The sequence below is a fragment of the Gasterosteus aculeatus genome, chromosome 20 (genome assembly GCF_964276395.1).
Source record: "Gasterosteus aculeatus chromosome 20, fGasAcu3.hap1.1, whole genome shotgun sequence".
Classification (NCBI taxonomy): domain Eukaryota; kingdom Metazoa; phylum Chordata; class Actinopteri; order Perciformes; family Gasterosteidae; genus Gasterosteus; species Gasterosteus aculeatus.
The window spans coordinates 21,527,460-21,541,725 of record NC_135707.1 but is presented as its reverse complement, the minus strand read 5'-3'; the positions used below and the strand labels follow the sequence as shown (position 1 = coordinate 21,541,725).

The window sequence follows — 14,266 nt, the reverse complement described above, 5'->3', positions numbered from 1 at the left end:
CAGATGTTAGCTGGAGGCTCTACCATCAGTGCCTGTTTTATTACAGGTGCATAACATGGTTTGTGGCGCAGCGCTCACCTGATAACCTCCTTCTCTGGCCGAATAACTCTCATCAACTCTTCTGCAGTGGGAAGATCTAGATACAAAGAGATATTCAGCACACTGTGGTCCTTTCTAACCCTAAGCCTGGATGTCCTCATCTCATACACTGGGGGGGGGTCAGCCCTTCAAAGGCAGGACTGTTCTGTTGTGGATCACTGGACCCGACCAAAGAGAAGTAAAGCAGCAGGAGTTGGTGGACGGGACCAGCTGTGAACGCTGTCTGCAGCCAGGATAGTTGTGACTGTCGTTATGAGCACGGGGCTGGGTGCTCTGGGAGAGGCCTTTGGGGGCACTTTCTTGCTAGATTTAGCTACTTTTGGAGCGAGCGCGGCCAGCTGCTTCTGTTAGAGAAGAGTTGGCATCCAGGATCTGGTCTGTAGGTTGGATGACTTTTTTAATCCAGCGTATTGTTGCCTGCAGCTTTGTGGACGCGTCGTTCCTCCAGTCACACCAGAAGCCGTCCAGCATTCCCCCACATACCGTTTAATGGTCACGCTTAAAACCAGCACATTTTTACGTCTCACATTGTCTTTCCACCCTTTTCACAAAGTGAAGAAGTTCAAAGATAGAAATGCGGAATATGTACAGTACGTGAAAACTGATGATTAGTTCTTGTCGGAGTGAAACAATATTTGATGTTGGTTTTGTGCTCCTCCCCATCTTCCAGGTGTCAGGGTGGTCAGTCTGAGGGTCTGACCTGAGTCGTTGGTTGACGCGGGCTGAACGGAGTGTTCAGCCCTTCCCATCCCTTCCATAGATGGGTGCTGGTGATCGGAAGGCTCCACCACGTGGATCTGTCTGTAGGCCTCATGAAGAGCCTCCATGTCGGAAGCGCCGCTCTGCACATACGACGGGCCTGAACACAAAACTCATTGAGACAACACAAGAAACTGCCACCAATGGAAGAATATATAGGCAACACATGGTACATTAAAATGAATGTGTGGGGAAACAGCAACCAATTGGGAGGTCACGGGATGGATGATTTATTGTGAGAAAATAGATTTTTCTACATCAAGATGTTAGTTATGCTTTTCTATGGAATATTTACCAGTTAATATTAAATGAATATAGTAAAAGTAATTATTTTACCCGCTTGAGGTAACTTGTGACATTGATGTATTACTTTGTTGTAAGTTGGAACAGCCAATAGGTGTTGAGTAAACAAAACGCTACAGGGGTTATGTACCAATAAATGAAGGAATGTAGTCACTACTAATTATTGGTTGCTCTAGATATAGAACATTCTAGAATGAGGGTGCTACATCTTCAAAAAGATAAGACTGACATGAAGGGTTCAGTGGGTACCAATCCTGATAATGTATAGAGCCATATACATGAATACGCTTCCTATGTACCTCTGTCCAGGGAGCCTGCTGGGTCCTTTCCTCCGTGTCCCCCCCCGGTGTCGTCCAGGGAGTCATGGAGAGACACTGAGACAAAGTGAGTCGCATATTGTTCTTCATGGGAGGCCACAGCAGTACAGCGCTAATGCTAATACATTAGCATTGAGTAGTAACTTCACGTCAAACCAATGGGCACATTGAATGAGAGCTGCTATTCTGTAATCGTTGGTCACATTATGAGAAACACACATTAGCATTAACATTGTCTCCATGCGGGTGAAACACTCTTACCTTTGGCAAGGATTGGAGAGATTTTAGACTTCTGAAAACAAGACAGATCATAGGATGAATGAGGTCACTGTGATATTTCAGTAGAAAGAGCTTCGTGGCATTTTGTATTTGTATTGACCACTCAGCACATGTCCAGGTAAACGGTTTTGAGCCCGACTCGGTTGAACTGATAGTTTATTATGATTTTTTAAATGTAATGTGTGGCTTTGCGGTCATTGTTGTTGTGCAAAGGACACAATGGTATCAGTCACTCGAAACACTGTTGGCTTCCTGTGCAATGTTGTTAACAAGAGAACAGACAAGATCACACAAAACGTTTTTATGTGTGGGTTTTCATTTCCTGGCCACGAGATTGAAGCTCTCAGGTCACATGATGGCAATTGAGCCAATCATTGTGTAGCCATGTAGTTGAAAGCTTTAAAAAGAGGAGTGAGTGGACTTTGAGGTCAAATAGTTTTAAATAGAGTCCGAACCAAAGAACACAAACCTGCTCCAGCAGCTCTTCTCCGTGGTCGTCTTCCTCAAAGTCCTCACTGTACTGTGGAGATCCTGCAGAAGCTGAGATGTGAGCGACACAGATTACAGCAGAGATGAAGGGACACAAAGAGAGAGTCCTACCTGGGACTCCAGCCTTCCTTTCGTCATCACTCTGCTTCACCACTTCCTCGACGACCCTGGAGGACGATATTCGTCCCTGTTACGCTGTGTTCACCACAGTGGTCTCCAAGGGCAGAGACACTGTGTCCCAGACCCCATAAGAACAATGTCGATTCCACTGCTCAACGTTCACCACTGGCCCATCTGTCCAGGGCTTACGAGTGAGAGGGTAGACATCTGTTCACCGAGGTAAACGCATGGACAAACGGGGACTGGAATGGGACAGACTGGCAGGTGTCACCACGGATGGATGTCAGAATTTGACAGGGAAAAATGTTTTGTTTTTTGCACAGTTCTGAAAACATTAAATGTTTAATACAGGCATGTAAAGTCAAAAAGGCTACAAACCTGGGACACTTTTCTTTACACAGTTACACAGTTCAGTGACTTTATTTTGGCTACAAAGATGATGTGATGTCTTTAGAAAGATAAGAAAATCCTTGTTTCAATAGTATATAAAACTCAAAATGCCCTTTGTTATTAATGGGGCTGAAAAGGTGTCAAATGTTTCACATTTTGTTTATCATGAGGGAAATTCTATTTGAACAAATGATATTTTTGAAAGCGAACCTCACCTTTTAATTGCCAAATAATGACATACACTCTTACCAGTGGTCAAAACAAGGCCATTTACTGCTTTTTATATAGAAATAAAATGAATACTATGCATAACTGAGTTCGGCATTTTGGCCCGGCCCTCCATAATATTTTCAGTTGCTCATTTGGCCCCTAGGAAAAATAATTGCCATCCCCTGCTTTAGACCCTTTTACCAGGACTAACCCCCTCCCGGTACGCCAGGACTAACCCCTCCCGGTTCGCCAGGGCTAACCCCTCCCGGTTCGCCAGGGCTAACCCCTCCCGGTTCGCCAGGGCTAACCCCTCCCGGTTCGCCAGGGCTAACCCCTCCCGGTTCGCCAGGGCTAACCCCTCCCGGTTCGCCAGGGCTAACCCCTCCCGGTTCGCCAGGGCTAACCCCTCCCGGTACGCCAGGGCTAACCCCTCCCGGTTCGCCAGGGCTAACCCCTCCCGGTTCGCCAGGGCTAACCCCTCCCGGTACGCCAGGGCTAACCCCTCCCGGTACGCCAGGGCTAACCCCTCCCGGTACGCCAGGGCTAACCCCTCCCGGTACGCCAGGGCTAACCCCTCCCGGTACGCCAGGGCTAACCCCTCCCGGTACGCCAGGGCTAACCCCTCCCGGTTCGCCAGGGCTAACCCCTCCCGGTACGCCAGGGCTAACCCCTCCCGGTTCGCCAGGGCTAACCCCTCCCGGTTCGCCAGGGCTAACCCCTCCCGGTTCGCCAGGGCTAACCCCTCCCGGTTCGCCAGGGCTAACCCCTCCCGGTTCGCCAGGGCTAACCCCTCCCGGTTCGCCAGGGCTAACCCCTCCCGGTTCGCCAGGGCTAACCCCTCCCGGTTCGCCAGGGCTAACCCCTCCCGGTACGCCAGGGCTAACCCCTCCCGGTTCGCCAGGGCTAACCCCTCCCGGTTCGCCAGGGCTAACCCCTCCCGGTACGCCAGGGCTAACCCCTCCCGGTACGCCAGGGCTAACCCCTCCCGGTACGCCAGGGCTAACCCCTCCCGGTACGCCAGGGCTAACCCCTCCCGGTACGCCAGGGCTAACCCCTCCCGGTACGCCAGGGCTAACCCCTCCCGGTACGCCAGGGCTAACCCCTCCCGGTACGCCAGGGCTAACCCCTCCCGGTACGCCAGGGCTAACCCCTCCCGGTACGCCAGGGCTAACCCCTCCTGGTACGCCAGGGCTAACCCCTCCTGGTACGCCAGGGCTAACCCCTCCTGGTACGCCAGGACTAACCCCTCCTGGTACGCCAGGGCTAACCCCTCCTGGTATGCCAGGGCTAACCCCTCCTGGTATGCCAGGACTAACCCCTCCTGGTATGCCGGGCTGCTGCACTGCCTAAGGGGAAACATTCAGTGATTTTTTTGGAAGATGCCTGTAACACTACAGTTACACATGGGGGCAGTGCGATGGTCTTTATCTGTGTATCAAAAGGAAGCCCAGTAACTACACAACTGGAGAACGGCACCTTGAAGAAGAGCAGCAGGTCGAGTCCGGCTTCCGTTACCTGAGGTTAGCAGCCGTGGTAGAACACGTCGAGTCCAGCTCTCGGTTCAGAATGGAGTAATCGAGATTTAGGGAGGCGCCTGCCTCTAGTTGGGCAAAGAATCGGGCTTTTTCCTCTTCTTCCTCTATGGTGTCCAAGCCGATAGCGGTGGTGTTAGCGGCTGGTCCCATCATGGAGTCTGCGCACACACAAAAACAGAGCTCAAGTGTGATGCTTCCAAACTGAAATGTCTCAGTTGTGACTTTGAAAGTATAGTTTATTCATCCTCGAGTCCCGAAGGATGTTTGGGTGCTTTTAAATGACCTAAGATGATGCAACAGGCCACAGCCATGATGGTCCACAGGTCTTACCCTGCTCCCCCTCTCCGCTGGGATCAGCTCCTATCAGCCCCTCGTCTCCTGGGTCCTCGTCCCCCAGTCGATCAGACTTCCCTAGCAGTCCTTGACAAAAGTACCACAGAGAAGCACGAGTGAGCCGTGATTACAGATTGTGACCAATAGCTGTAAGAAGATACTGGGTCTACTGTAATCCAACACTGAGGACTGAGTAGCGGCTGAGCCTGGATGGACAGACGTCCATATGAGACACACACTGTGAATGGAGACACTTCTCCTCCCGCTTCAGCCTTTTTTAGTTGCCTTTAATAAACCACGTGCTGTCACAACTTCATGTGCAATCATTTATGTCAAGATGGATGGAGGACACAGACTGTGTACTACTAATACTACTACTACTACTACTCGTGGCCCCGTACTGCCATCCGCTGTCTGTCCACCCTGTTCCGTTCTCACAATAATCAAAAACAATCCATTTCTAGTATTAAATGAGACATCTTTAAGTTGAAAGGAAGTTCAACAGAATCACCAGTTTCTGCCTATTGTAATAATAGTAATAGATACATCTAATGTATTGGTACGATTTATGTGAAAGGCAAACAATAATAGAGTCAAAGACAAGAAGTCACAGAACTAGTGGTACTAGTGACTGCTGGGGGACTAGTACGACACTACCAGAGGGTGGGAGGACGTGGCTTGAAGTTACCATGGTGACCGTGTCCCTGGGAATGACTATCAGAGGTGTCTGGAGGACTCTCATCAGGGCTCCTCTCCCCGAGTTCACTGCTCACCCTGTCAGAGCCATCGGATGGAGCTCTGGGTCCCACTGCGCCTTTGGAGCTGGTGTCCAGTACAAGCGCTTTATCCAAAGCTTTGCAGCGCGGTTTGGGGACCGGCCTTTTGAAGGCTTCAGGGACAAACAGAGTAAATCATGTTGCTTAACTAGCCAAGGAACTTAGCCACAACTAGCCCACTCAAATCTCCATCCAACTGTCCGCAGCTGGCGTGCATTGTGGGTAATGTAGGGGATGCACAGCCTGGCTTATGTCCCGAGAGTCTGACTCTTTGGGGAATGGAGCCACCAACTGGTGTTCATGGAGAAGACAGAACTTTGACAAAGCGACGGTGTGAACCTTTCACTGTGAAAAATGCTTGAGAAGAGCTGTGCTTTGTGCAAATAGAAGTCAGTGTAGCTAAAGAGCGCATGAACAAGGAAATACATCTCAAAGATCTCCACAGTGATGCCCTCACCATTGCTGTTCTCATGTTGAGACCTCTTGGCTTTGAGAAATCTGCTTTTTGCCCTCTCTGCTCGGGAAAGAGAGGAGACAAAGGCACATATTGTCAAATGGGATAGAAAGAACAGAAAATACAAGGCTGTGAAATCGACACAGGCACATTTTTGCCATTATTTGATGTCATATATGAACAGTGAGTGTTGTTGACTCGTACTAAAACATCATGGCTTTGCTGAAAATACTAACAGACAAGACAACAACAAAGAAAGGACACTCTAAATGGTCTCTTGTGGGTTTTGTAAGGTGAACGGTAATCAAGTTTAACCCGACCCAATCGGAGTGGAGTTGACAGGTCGGGTTCATTTGCTCTCCCAGTCAAAGCAGCGCTGATGGGAAAACGATTGGCTGGGAGGAGTGTCCTAAAGAGCAAAGGCACCATCTGCATGCAACATGCCCATTTCATCTTTTCCTCCTCACCCAGACCAGTTGGATGAAGACCAGGGGCCTCATTTAGAAACGTTGCGTCTGCACAAAAGAAGGCGTACGCCGCTCTCTACGCAATAATTGGGATTTATAAAAAGCAAACGTGACGGAGAAATGTGCGGTCCTTCACGGAAGCTCGGACCCATGTGTACGCACAAAAACAGGTGAAATGAGAACCGTCGGCAAATGCAAGAAACACGCAAACGTGTGTGAAAGTGTAAAACTAGACTGTTGTAAAAGAAATGCCAATACTGCCTCATAAATAACACAAACAGCCGTTTGATCGATCTGCAGCGTAGAACAAACAAATACTAATTAACACATTTTCAAAAAGAAAAGTGAAATATGTTCTGCAAGAATATCGGCATGTTATTAAATTCATCCTCAAAACACAGCTGTTGCTTGTCAGATGCGATCAGATGGACGGTAATAAAACGCCGTGATGCCGTCACAATGCGTAATGACGCTGATGGCTGATCTTCGCTCTTAGGAGACGTGGCACATGGGAGGATTGGCGCTGTAGTGCAGCGCACCATCGGCCTGTTTAAGGGCAGATGGCGCCGCCTCGACTGCACTGAAGGAGGTTATTGTTTACTCCTGAAAAGGTGTGAAACATCGTGCTGCATGTGCTGTGCTACATGATGTGGCACAGCTTCCAAACGCCCAGACCCTGTCCCCGATCCCCAACCACTGCCCCCAGTCTCTCATCAGGAGGGGACAGCTCCGGTGTCCCTTTCCCCCCCGGGGCAGACACACCTTGGCGATGGCGCGCTAAACGCTTCTTTGCATCCACTTTGATGTCAGACCAGTTTTTCTTTATTTGGGTCCGAGGTCGTGAGGCTGCAGCGTTGCTCTGCAACCTTTTGCCCCTCAGGTGCCTTGTTGGCATCAGTGATCCACACTGTGTCCTCCAAAGAGCATCTTACTTCTCCTTCCCACCTCCCAGTGATCATCTCCACTTCACACTGAGTGAAGTTACGTTTCTTCATTTTCCTCTCAGTGTTTGTCATCATTTCGCAATCGCTGAATATTAATTTGTGGGCGTTCCACAGACTATATATGGGCAACTGTGGGCGCGACATGAAGCCGCAAAAGCTGCGCTGCATTTAGAAGTGATTGTGATTTATTAAGGGAAAACTGCGTAGGACGTTTTATAAGTCTGAATATTTCTGTGCGTACGCACGTCCTACGTTTCATCCGTACGACACTTCTGGTGCAAATCCTACGCAAGCTTTTATAAATGAGGCCCCTGGAGAATCGACTAGTCAAATGACCATTTGCATTGTGCATTTTACTGGTCAGTTCAGGGACCCGAGTCCTGAAGCAGGAGAAAGAAAGTGTTGGATTGGGTGTTGAGGAGAGATGCTTCACAAGTGGAAAGTTAGACAGAAAGAGGAATTCCAACTTGATGAGTAGGATGGTCCAAAAATACACTTTGGTTTCTATTGGGAACCTCAATCTGAGCCGGGGAGCCCTTTTTGTTTGACCAATACTCCAAAACCCAAATATCAATATCATATTGAATTATCAATATTGTATTGAATTAAATATCAATACGAAAAAAATGCAAATCCATTAATTCACCAAACAGCTTCTGTAATAAGTTATTCCCATCCTACGTGACTGCATATCCTAATAATAGTTACCATCTTTGGCACCGCTCCGTCCTGTAAATACAGAAGAACTTTGTATCCTCAGTTACATCCAACTCTTCTTCACAGTTGAACATACAAAGAGCTGGTGCAACAGCAGCGTTGTCATTTGGATTTGAAAAAGAGAAATGGGCCCCTTAATATGCATGTCCAATCGGTGTAGAAGGTAAAGTGAACGGTACGTGCTGTAGTGACTGAGATTGCATTGATCCAGTGCTCCCTTGTGATGAAGGGGGATGCTCAGAACCATCCTGGACCCTCTGGGTTGACAGCCCTAGTGCACAGAACACGAGTGAATAAGATGTTAGGGACCGGGATGCTTTGGCGGACGCGGATACTCCGTAGCCGCAGTGATTCCAGGCGAATCCAGGATGCAGTACAGAGCATGATGGCCAAAAATGTGTGCGCAATGCATTCTGGTACATTCTGGTACATGCAGGCACCACCGGCAGAGCTCCTCGAGCAGGAGGATTCAGCTTTCTGGGTCACCCATGGACATCCACAGAAAAGTGAGGAATCTTTCCAGTTTTATTCCTTCATAACATCAAACATTCCAGAAGCGACGGCACATGTGCTTCATCGGGGCTGTGAGTGATGTTAGATTGGGTCGGCTTAAAACAACCTGGGCTGATATTAGGCAGACGGTCCGGTCTGGACACAACAAACAAGCCACCAGATGTTCATTCCAGCGCGGCATCACACTGTTTAGATGGAAGAACCTTTCAAACATGTATTCACTTTAGCAGAAAATAGGGTCCATTTATCATAGTAACAGGTGTACAGGTACAGTCATCACAGCAAACCTCACCCTCTTTTCCCCCTGATGCTCCCCCGCTGTGCTGCTCATCCTGCCACCAGGGTTTGCTTTTAGGGCCGGGCTGCTTGTCCGAGTCATCTGAAACGGACTGACGGGAAATCAGGTTTAGGTTCAGCCTCTTTGTGCTTCTGCTTGATGAATTCAGAGCGATTAGGCGATGTGCGTTGTTGTGGACTGTGGGTGCCAATGCCTCCTGTTATCACCGCAGGAAGCAGTGGAACGGTATCTCCAGCGCACATCACAGGCTGTATGAAAGAGGACGGGGGAGTTAGATCATGAACACACTGGACTCAGCAGCTCCTGATACATTTAAAGTGTTTTAAAAACTTGCATTGTTTAATTATTCACTCTGACACTATATTTTATAAGTAAACTAGTGGAAAGCAGTGGATGATCTTCATACTTTGAGATCTTTGGTGGACCGTGCCGTCCAAGAGGCACCAGAGCAGATGAGATAATAGAGAGGAGTTGGAGTCAACAAAGGGATCCGTTCATGCAACTTCAAGACTCTTGTGGAATTATTTGTGAACAATGTGAGCACTCAGGTTGACAAATTGACCAGGGAGACACAGGAGCTGAGAAGCAGCCTGCAATTCTCTCAGAAAGACATGGATGATTGAACAAAGAAAATGAGAAAATTGATTGAGAACAATCCACTGCAGGGGAATATGACCGAGATGACGGAGAAAGCGGACTACTTGGAGGGTCAAACAAGAAGGAATAACCTTGTTGTGGATGAAAGCTGGAAGGAGACTGAGGACAGTCAGGTGTGTGATCGTCGTGGCGCAGGCAGAGGTGTGCTGGGAAGCACAAGGTTGGTGGTTTGAGTCCAGGCTGCCCCATGTTCCATGTCGAAGTGTCCCTGAGCAAGACACCTAACCCCTAATTGCTCCCCGGGCAAAAATGTGAAAAAGCCATGGGTTTAAAGTGTAATGTAAGTCGCTTTGGATAAAAGCGTCTGCTAAAATGACCTGTAATGTAATGATCAATGAGAAACTGAACCCGGACAGCAGTCAGATGGTTATTTGTGAAGAGTCTTACTCTTACAAATAGAGCACAACGGGTTTATTACATCGGCAGCTGGTCTGACTCCAAGGTCTTGGATTGCGGAGTCCCGCAAGGGATCTGCCTTGGACCACTCTAATACGCCATCTTCACAAATGATCTTCCATCAGTATTGTGTAAAGCAACTGTACAAATGTATGCTGATGATTCCACGTTGTATTATGCTGCAAGAACTGTCAGTGAACTGGACAATGTTTTATCAGCTGATTTAAATGTGGTTTTTGATTGGATAAAACAAAATAAATTGGTACTGAACATCTCGAAAACCAAATCTTGGGATGGAGTCATGAGCTGTCATCTACACCAAAGATGAGTTTGCACTTGTCTGGGCAACCTATAGATAACCGGTAGATAAAGTCTAATTACTAGGTATAATCAGCCGTCATGGGAACAACATATTGACCCCATAGTGAAGATGGGTTGTAGGATCTCTATAGTGAGGAAATGTCTTTATGTCCCTTCACACATTGTGGAACAGGTGGCCAAACCTCTAATTCTATGTCGCTTAGATTATTGTGCACCTGTATGGTCATCTGAATCTAAAGGTCAAATAAAATAATTACAAACTGCCCCAAACAGAGCTGCCAGGTTAGTCTTACAATGTCCCATAAGAACGACGGCGATCAGTATGCACAGTAGAGAACAGGCTGCTTTTCACACGTCGTCTTTTCTTCTCAACCAGTTTTCTTATATAACTAATATATAATAATAATATACGTAAAATGAATAATAAAGTCTCTATCAAGTACTATCTGAGAGAGAATGCACTTAAAATTGTGAGTAGGGAATGGACATATTTACTGTATGAATGTAATACTATAATAACTTATTCTGAAATAGTTCTGATGATGTTTATAATGATACAATGTTTTACTGCTTTTAGTTTATTGTCGTTAAGTGATTTTTCTTTTTGTTGAACTGCAGGAAGATTAGCTCCTCCCACTTTGGTCACAGCGAATGGGGATCCTTTTAACAATAAACACTGTGAAAGGGTCAAAGTTCGAAGATGAAAGCACGGACAACGCCGGGGTGTTGACCTGTCAGTCAATCACAGTGAGTTATCAGATCTTCACCTCTTGTGACCAGAAAACAATGTGACAGTTGAAATTGTTGAGGAGGTCCTTCTCATACGAGTCCCTCGCTCTGGATTGATTCTGGGTGGGAGCACGGGGGATGCAGTTTGACAATCTCTGTATTTTGTCTGTGCATAGAATTGTGTCTCACTGCATCGTTGTGTCCCAGGTTCTACATTTACTGTCCCAGAGGGACATTCTCAACTGGAATATCTAGTCCAGTGTGTGGTGGTCTACCGCCGCGTCACCGACCTCCTTCAGGAACAGGTCAAACTCTTCGTCCAGCTCCTCCTTGGTCAGTCTGTGAGACATGTCCAGCCAAAAGGGACCCAGACCGCTGACAAAGACAAGGAGAAGGGACACGGCGTGTGTGACTCACATTATCAAACAGTAAAAGTCGACATAGGATTATCGTTCTTTTCATTGTGAGTACCAACGGTAAATGGAGGCGATGGGGGAGACCGAAAACAGGCCGTCACATATTCATTACAGGAGGAAAAGGCACAACACATGAACACCAGCAATACGGCTCCATTCAGATGGTTCTAATCCACGGTGCAACAGGGTTAAACACATTGAACTCTATGAATGCGAACGATACATCTACAAAGCGTTTATTTATACATTCGTTTACAACCGACACAACTGTAAATGGATAAAGTGATCAAATCAATATCTTATGATACAAGTCGCGTTAGTTCGTCCCCGTGATGCTCCACTAACGTCACAACTGGTGAACAAAATTCTACTTGCTTAAACACCTTGTACCAAATGTTAGGAAGCTACCACTTCCTGTCCGAACTGTCACACTAAAACCATTAAAAACAAACAGGAGATTTACCTAAGTTGAATTAAGAGTTAGCACCGGTAGCACAAATGCTAGCGCGTTTACGCAGGGCTCCATTATTGTGATAGTTTTAACTTACTTCCGGTGTTTTTCAGGACAGTTGGATTAGCATGTCATCCCCTTGTGTTAGCAAGTAGCCTGAGCCGGCTAACGGCTTTAGTCGCGTTCAGTCGCGTAACGTGAGCGAGGTTTGCAGCGGCAGACGCGACCAGCAGCAACCTTCTTCCAACTGAACACTCGAGCCCAGCGACACCCGCTTGTAGATTCGAGTCTCCGTCTGTTCCCGCAGGAGACCCCGGGCGCCATTCGCGACCTGATTGGCTAGAAACCAGCGCGTCATCAGGAATAACACCCAATGGACAGACGGGGGTGGACCATAAGATGAGGACGCGTCTCAAAGTCGCTGGGCTGCATCCTTCGACAACCACACAGGCCGAACCGAACGGTCTGTCCTACTTCCTGCGGTGTCATCAGCGTTACCTCGGCTGCAACCTGCTGAGCCTGACAACAAAAGCCCCAAGAACAAAGGAAGTTTAATAAAGTTTTTAATAAAGTTAAAAATATTTAGAAATTAAAAATAAAGTGTACCAGCGAACAGACAAGTGCAGTGTGAAAGAAAGTGACCGGTGGAATGTCAGAGTCAGTCCAGTTATTTTAAATTCAAATGAAATCAGTTAATGTATAATACATAATTTATTACTAATTTAAAATTACTCTCATCTAAAAGTACTGCAATCTTAAGTCAGAGGAAATTCCATTAATGTTGTCAACAAAAAACAAAACGGCAAACACATATTAACTTGACTTTTTCTTTCTTTCAAGGATACGAGCTATTTTAACTGTAAAATACTACAGAATATGTCTAAGCTACAGTAGCTGAATGTCACCACACATCGTTCTCTTCAGCTTGATGCCAAATGGGGAGTTAACATTATTATAACTAAAGGCTGCGCGTGTTCCTGCGTCTTCACGTCGCGTCGACGAAGTGTATTTTTGGACCGTCGACTCATGCGTCTGCGTGTCCTTGCGTCGCTCTGAAACGCAGAAGCAGAAACTGGGCTTAAGAGCAGTTTATTCTAGCGTCTTGTCCCTCCCCGACCCCCTCCTGGACCCCCTGCAGTTTGCCTACAGAGCCAACAGGTCTGTGGACAATGCTGTCAACATGGCCCTCCACTACATCCTCCAGCATCTGGACTCCCCAGGAACCTACGCCAGGATCCTGTTTGTGGACTTCAGCTCTGCTTTCAACACCATCATCCCGTCTCTGCTGCAGGACAAACTCTCCCAGCTGCACGTGCCCGACTCCACCTGCAAGTGGATCACAGACTTCCTGTCTGACAGGAAGCAGCACGTGAAGCTGGGGAAACATGTCTCAGCCTCTCGGACCATCAGCACCGGTTCCCCCCAAGGCTGCGTTCTTTCCCCTCTGCTCTTCTCCCTGTACACCAACAGCTGCACCTCCAGTCACCAGTCCGTCAAGCTCCTGAAGTTTGCGGATGACACCACCCTCATTGGACTGATCTCTGATTGGGACGAGTCCGCCTACAGGTGGAGTCTGACCATCTGGTGTCGTGGTGCGGCCAGAACAACCTGGAGCTCAACGCTCTAAAGACAGTGGAGATGGTTGTGGACTTCAGGAGGAACAGAGCCCCACCCTCCCCCATCACCCTGTGTGACTCCCCCGTCACTATTGTGGATTCCTTCCGTTTCCTGGGCTCCATCATCACCCAGGACCTCAAGTGGGAGCTGAACATCAGCTCCATCACCAAGAAGGCTCAGCAGAGGTTGTTCTTCCTGAGGCAGCTGAAGAAATTCAACCTGCCAAAGACGATGATGGTCCACTTCTACACGGCCATCATGGAGTCCATCCTCTGCTCCTCCATCTCCATCACCATCACCTCCATCATCATCAGCGTGTCCTACGCTCTGCAGAGAGGGTGATCGGCTGCAATCTGCCGTCCCTGCAGGACTTGTTCGCTTCCAGGTCTCTGAAGCAGCTACAAAGATCGCGGCCGACCCCTCCCACCCCGGACATAAACTGTTTGTGCCCCTTCCATCTGGCAGGAGGCTGAGGTCCATCAGGACTAAGACCTCCCGCCACACCAACAGTTTCTTCCCGTCGGCAGTCGGGCTCATCAACAGAGCCGGTCCCCCACTGACTGACTATAACACTCCACCGGTCACTCCCCCTCACACTGCACATGTCACTTTAACTGCAATTCATCACTTTGTCGTCACTTGTCACTTTGTCTCTTGTCTGTTACTTGTTCGTTAG

At 47.9% G+C, this 14,266-nt stretch overlaps 1 protein-coding gene across 17 annotated transcripts in view; it reads right to left on the bottom strand.

The window, feature by feature from the left end:
• The window catches only part of cep162 (centrosomal protein 162), a 34,692-nt gene extending 22,378 nt beyond the window's left edge, over positions 1–12,314 (bottom strand). For 2 of the 17 annotated variants that reach the window (XR_013453539.1, XM_040165473.2), the window contains exons 1-13: positions 12,071–12,314; positions 11,397–11,481; positions 8,998–9,094; positions 6,068–6,124; positions 5,523–5,723; positions 4,832–4,921; positions 4,482–4,659; positions 2,358–2,413; positions 2,227–2,288; positions 1,740–1,770; positions 1,461–1,535; positions 800–958; positions 79–136 (exon numbers count right to left, since the gene is read on the bottom strand). Coding sequence is in view for 13 of the 17 variants with exons in the window: in XM_040165473.2 (XP_040021407.2) it covers positions 79–136; positions 800–958; positions 1,461–1,535; positions 1,740–1,770; positions 2,227–2,288; positions 2,358–2,413; positions 4,482–4,659; positions 4,832–4,921; positions 5,523–5,723; positions 6,068–6,124; positions 8,998–9,094; positions 11,397–11,456 (1,124 nt within the window). In the remaining 4 variants the exon portion in view is untranslated. Of the gene's footprint in view, positions 1–78; positions 137–799; positions 959–1,460; positions 1,536–1,739; positions 1,771–2,226; positions 2,414–4,481; positions 4,660–4,831; positions 4,922–5,522; positions 5,724–6,067; positions 6,125–8,997; positions 9,252–11,396; positions 11,482–12,070 lie in introns of those variants that run through there. The other 15 variants (XR_013453538.1, XM_078094126.1, XR_013453540.1 and 12 more) reach the window with 12 other exon arrangements.
• Positions 12,315–14,266: the final 1,952 nt, after the last annotated feature.